Below are 6,000 nucleotides of genomic sequence, written 5' to 3'. Positions count from 1 at the left end.
GAGTCTTGCTTGTCACCCAGGGTGGAGTACAATGGCGCAATCTTGGCTCACTGCAACCTCTGCCTCCCAGGTTTAAGCGCTTCTCCTGCCTCAGCCTCCCAAGTAGCTGGGATTACAAGTGCATGCTACCATGCATGGCTAATTTTTTGTATTTTAGTAGAGACCGAGTTTCACTGTGTTAGCCAGGATGGTCTCAATCTCCTGACCTCGTGATCCGCCAGCCTCAGCCTCCCAAAGTGCTGGGATTACAGGTGTAAGCCATCGCACCTAACCGCCAAGGACTTTTAAATTCAATGTTTCTTGTTCCAGCTGTTTTTCTCCTTAGATATTTATTGGCTTGCCTCAATCATCCAACAAATATTCCCTGGGCATCGTCTGTGTGTCCAGTGATGTGTTAACATCACCAGCAGGTGGCATTTAGGATGGACATTTGGGGAGTGTGGAGAATTGGGGAGAGTCCCCTGTTGCCAGGTGGCAAAGTCCCATCTGATAAGATTCAAATCAGCTCCTGTCATGCACACGCTGAACCATAGCGTGTCTCCAAAAAGCTTGGCATTTTCCCAACCCGCATGCCTCTGACCAATATGTTACTTGTGTCTGGAGAGTGCTTTCTCTATCCTCTCTGCAGGAATGTGACCTCACCTCACCTCTTGGTGGAAAGAACGCCACCCCTGGGAGCTGCTTTGCCCTGGTACCCGGGACCAGGGCCATGCACCATTGCTTTAGAGAACACCTGCTCTGACCCAGGTCCTGCACCAGGGATTCCCCCGGCTGAATCAGACATAGTTGCTGTCCTCAGGGAGCTTACAGTCATGGGTCAATAGGACACAGCAGCTGGGATAGCAGTCCATACAGGGCCAGGGCGGGGCGCTCAGGAGATGACAGTCATTTCTCCTGGAGATTCATGGATGAAATTATATGTCAGGTGAGTCTTGACAGATGAAAGGAAGAGTGTCTGCCAGGTGGACAAGAGGCAACAGCTTGAGCGCAGGAGGTGAGTCAGTGGTCGGGAGAGGCATTCTCTTCTTGATGAATCCAAGGGAAAAGCCTAAAGCTGTTTGATGGCTGAGAGGATGTGTAGGTCAACTTAAGGAGAAGAGCCTAAAACAGTTCTGACAAGTAAAAAAAAGGCAGAAGACAAGATAGACCTATTTTTGCATGTTATAAAACACTGAGAAAAAAATATCAGGATAACTATCGCGGTCTTCTTTACATTTTCCTATATTTTTCAATTTAAAGTAATTGTCGGTGTTACCTGCGCCCACGCACTCCTCCGTCTGCAGGGGGCGCACCGGCAGCCACCTCTCACTCCTCCAGGATGATGGGCGGGGCCTCCCGGGCCAGTGTGGACTGACGAGTGGCTGGCCGTCCTGTCCATCACGACGTCCCGCCCCCGCGCTACGTCACATGACGCAGCCCATTATGGCGTCGGGAGCGCGGTTGCCTGGGCCCGCTGCTCCGCAAAGCTGCTGCTGTTGCTGCTGTTGAGAGGCGGCGGCGGCGGCGCAGGCGAGCGGGAAGGATGGTGTTTCTGCGGTTGGAGCGGCAGGTGCGGACCGGGAGCCGGATCGAGGTTTGGCAGAAGCAGCGTGTGCTTGGGAGCAGCCGGCGCGGGTGCCGCTGAGACAGCGGACGGAGGCAGGACCGACTGACTGGCAAACAGACGGACGGACAGAAGGCGACTCGAGAGCCGGCCCCGGAACCGCGCCGTGAGCGAGATGCCGGGGCCGCCGGCGTTGCGGCGGAGGCTGCTGCTGCTGCTGCTTCTCCTCCTGGTCGCCTGCAATGCCGGGGCCGCGCCACTTCCGCAAACAGGTGCAGGTGAGCCGGCCCTCGGCGGGGTCGGGGCTGCGGGGTCAGCGGCGGCGGGGAAGGGGGCGGCAAGGCCGGGCCGGCCTCGGCGCTGAGGGATCGAAGGGCCTGCCAGGGGCGGGAGGCCCGGGGAAGCGAGTGATTAGGAACATTTCTGCCGCAGGGGCGTGGGATGAGGGGGGCGGGGGCGAGGCGACGTCGTTGGGGTTGGGGAGGGCGGCGAGCGAGGTGGCAGTGACCGACCCCTCCCGGGATAGGCTGCGGTACCGGCTCTGGACCTGTTGCCTTAAGGTCCTCAGTTTATATCGTTTCCTGGCAGTTCTGCTTCCCTTTCCAGATGTCACCTGCCTCTTGTGCGTTTTTCCCGCATCTCATGATAAGAACCGTTTCTTAGCCCTAATCATACTTAAATGCAAATGACTTGGCGAGCAGTTCGGAGTTTCTTTCGTTCCCTGCAACTTATTCTGAAGTTGTAAATTGATTTTAGACGCTGTGCTTTTTATTCGGAATGTATCTCCGGAGATGAGAAGGAAACCACTGTAAATATTTCTGTTTTAGGAAGCCAGTGATTAGAGTAGCAGGCGTTGAATAACTATTGACAAACTGGCTTAAGGGTGATGGAAGTTTCTATTTTAGCTAACGTCAGTGTATGATTTTCTTTCCTCACCCCCCACCATTTTCTCAACATCATTTTTATTTGGGGTTTATTTTCCTAAATAAAACTTCAACCCAAGAAAACATCCCAAGTTGGGTCATTTTTCTAAAAAGGAAAAAAAAAATCTAGGATAACTTGCCATTCTTGCCTGCCGCCATTATCTTCGAAATGAGGAAAGATTGAAATTTCGTATATTCATAGAATGTTAGAGTTAGAAGAGACCTTAAAGAAAATTCAGACTAATTTCTTCGTTTTGTAGTAGAAGATACTGGGGATATTGGGTCAAATGACCTACCCAAGGTGACAGAGCTACATTGTAGGCGGAGCCCTAAACCCTGGTCTTAGATTCCCCTAGTTGTATGATTTTTTTCCCATTTCATTTCAAGTTTTGTAACTGTTTTGGAACACTCTTGAGGTCAAGAGTTATTTTAGAATAATGTTAATTGGGTACAGAATGTGGATGTCCTGACTCCAGTAAAGGCATATTTTTCAAACAAATCTACGATGAAAGCTACATATAATTGCTTCCAGAGCTACATCAGGGTTATGTCATTGAGTGCCCTTTAGTTGAACGTTAGACGTTCTCATCGTACCATATAATCTAGCACCAAATTTCTGTTAACTGCCTTAGGTCAGATATTTGTGAGGTGAATTCTGTTTTCTAATCTGATAAGAGTAAATGTTATCAGGTGTGTATAGGCAACCCTGGTAAGAGTCACAGAAGGTACCTGAGAAATAATGAAAGATTATATGGAAGGATGATGATGTTAATATTTAAAGATATTGATGTTGAAAATTAGCGCCAGTATAGGATAGTGGATAAAGAGTATTTATGTGATGGGGAGTCAAGAAATTTCCAGATGGCTTTGCCCTTAATTGGGTTTTTATATATTTTGGAAAAGTCGATTCTTTATAGGAACCTATATCTGTCTGTACACTTCTTACATGGTTTTTATTCAATTCTTTTACAATTTTATGATGTCATGAATTACAAAAAACTGAGTTTTGTTGGGGTGTTGTAGAACAAAGCAGTCAGAAAAATTAATCCGTAAATAGAAATAGCAAATCTTGGCATGCATAAAGCATAAGGCAATATTTGGTGATGTGTAGCAACTTTTGCTACAAATTTTCCTTTCATATTCTGATCCTTGTAGGATAGGTATATCTTTAGATGTGTTGCATATGAATAATGGGTACCTTGGGTCAAAGTCATTGGAAAAGATGCACAGTCAGGCTGGGTGCAATGGATCATGCCTGTAATCCCAGCACTTTGGGAGGCCGAGGCAGGCTGATCACTTGAGGTCAGGAGTTCGACACCAGCTTGACCAACATGGTGACACTCCATCTCTCCTAAAAATACAAATATGATCTGGGCATGGTGGCAGGCACCTGTAATCCCAACTACTTGGGGGGCTGAGGCAGAGAATCTCTTGAACCCGGGGAGTGGAACTTAAAGTGAGCCGAGAGTGTGCCACTGCACTTCAGTCTGGGCAACAGAGTGAGACTCCATCTGAAAAAAAAAAAAAAAAAGAAAGATGTACAATCAGATATAGATTCAGGGATTTGTGTCTCCATTCAAAAGAGATTATTGATCCTCGTTAACTGAGATGGGTTCTTGATCAAGATGTATTAGACCTCAAGATTAAAAAAAAAAAAAACCTTTGAGCTAATCCTGACTAGTGAGCTCGATGGTTAAGAAAGAAGAATCCCACTTGAGCATGTGTGGTAGATAAAAGAGCAGTTACATGCTGAAAACATGACTAAAGCTTCTGGTGATCCAGGAGCCTGCACTCCTTATGAAGATAGAGCTAGACACTTTCAAATAAGGATAGATCCATTTCATAGGGTCTTTTGCCTCCTTGGTCTTCTTTCTACTTGAAAACTGATCAGGCTATTCAGTTTAATTTCAGTTAACTGAAATTCAGCTTTTTTTTTTTTTTTCTTGGGTCCTTGAAATTGTCAGTTTCAGAAATTCAGCTTTTAAACTGAAAATCATTTATCCATGGTGTCTTCATCACCAGGTTCATTTCTAGGCTCAGAAGTTGAAAAAGGTGTTTTCTCATTCAGTCATAATAAAGTTTTGTAAATATATGGATCACACTTGCCCATCGGGCAAGTAGACATTTCTTGGTTGAACTTTATTTTGGGCTCCTTCTTTGAGCTGGGATGCCCTTATGCCCCCCTGTCTAGGAGGCTCTTTTCCTCAGAATCTGTGTGTCTGCAAGAGCCTTTGTTGTTATGTAGACTGAGACTTGCTGGTCCTCACTAGGAGGCTTTTATGTAAAGGGAGAAAGTTCACTGTTTTCACACCCAGTTAAATTGCCAAACTAAGATTACAGTTCAGTTCTTTTCCCCAGATCATAGTTATCAGATCATTCTTCTCTTAGAAAACATGGACGTGCCTTTTCCAAGATTCTCAGGATTCACATCATAAACTAGGACCGGAAATAAAGAAAGATCTTGTATATGTGAACGCATTTCTCTAAGATCACACTTTCTTATTAATATTAGGATAGTGGTGAGACAAGGAAACCCAGTTCTATTGTTCTGTGGCATATTAGGTCACAGAGTACAGAGGAAACTTTTAGCAGCTCCAGATAAAGGACCTCACGGAAGCCCGTGAAGCCAGTGGGACTCAGCTACTGATTAAACGGCAGCTTGTGAAACCAAGCCTCAGTTTAGATTAAACAAACAGACTTGTATCTTGAAAAAGATTTCTAAAGTAAAGGAAATGCTTTCCAAAGTATGAATTCTTGTGTTTATTTTAACAGCCTCTGAGAATTAAAAATTATTTTCAACAGGCTTTCTGTGCAAATTATTTTAGGATTTGTAGTTATAAGGCTTGAAATTTGGTTTCGGTTGGGATTGCTGTAATTGCTCTTACTTGGTGATATTTTTGGGCTAACTAAATATGCTCATTTGAACAGTAATAAGAAGTCTGTCCAGCAGTTTTGTAGCTGATTAGCACTGAAGTTATCAGATCTGTACAGTTTTGCTGATAATCAGTGTGCTGAGTGTTCCTGAAAATTCTCTTAAAATTTAGAGTCCTTGGGCTCTCTGTGGCCCCTGTATATTGTGTCACTGTGTATTTTAAAAAGACACCGTTGGCCAGGTGTGATGGCTCCTGCCTGTAATCCCAGCACTTTGGGAGGCTGAGGCGGGCGGATCACGAGGTCAGTTCGAGACCATCCTGGCCAACGAGGTGAAACCCCGTCTCTACTAAAAATACAGAAAGTAACTGGGCGTGGTGGCATGCGCCTGTAGTCCCAGCTACTCGGGAGGCTGAGGCAGGAGAATTGCTTGAACCTGGGAGGATGCAGTGAGCCAAGATCAAGCTGCTGCACTCCAACCTGGCGATAGAGTGAGACTTTGTCTCAAAAAAAAAAAAAAAGACACTGTCATGTAAATAAGGGCTGTCCAGGGTTCTGAAACAGTAAACAAATGAGTTCTTAAAAAAGTTCTTATAAATGGACAAATAGAAGTAATCCAGCTTTTTCCTTTGAAAGTGAAATTCATGAACCAGTCCTAGCAGG

At 45.6% G+C, this 6,000-nt stretch overlaps 1 protein-coding gene across 1 annotated transcript in view; it reads left to right on the top strand.

The window, feature by feature from the left end:
- Window positions 1–1,718: 1,718 nt before the first annotated feature.
- LMTK2 (lemur tyrosine kinase 2) overlaps window positions 1,719–6,000 on the top strand; it is a 96,732-nt gene continuing 92,450 nt past the window's right edge. The window contains exon 1 of the mRNA XM_064376438.1: window positions 1,719–1,821. Coding sequence (XP_064232508.1) covers window positions 1,719–1,821 — 103 coding nt within the window. The remainder of the gene's footprint in view (window positions 1,822–6,000) is intronic.

Source organism: Aotus nancymaae, unplaced genomic scaffold, assembly GCF_030222135.1.
Source record: "Aotus nancymaae isolate 86718 unplaced genomic scaffold, 86718_ANA_hifiasm-v0.15.2.pri h1tg000015l_0, whole genome shotgun sequence".
NCBI classification, from domain to species: Eukaryota; Metazoa; Chordata; class Mammalia; order Primates; family Aotidae; genus Aotus; species Aotus nancymaae.
The sequence above is the reverse complement of the archived record's forward strand: the minus strand, read 5'-3'. Positions and strand labels throughout refer to the sequence as shown.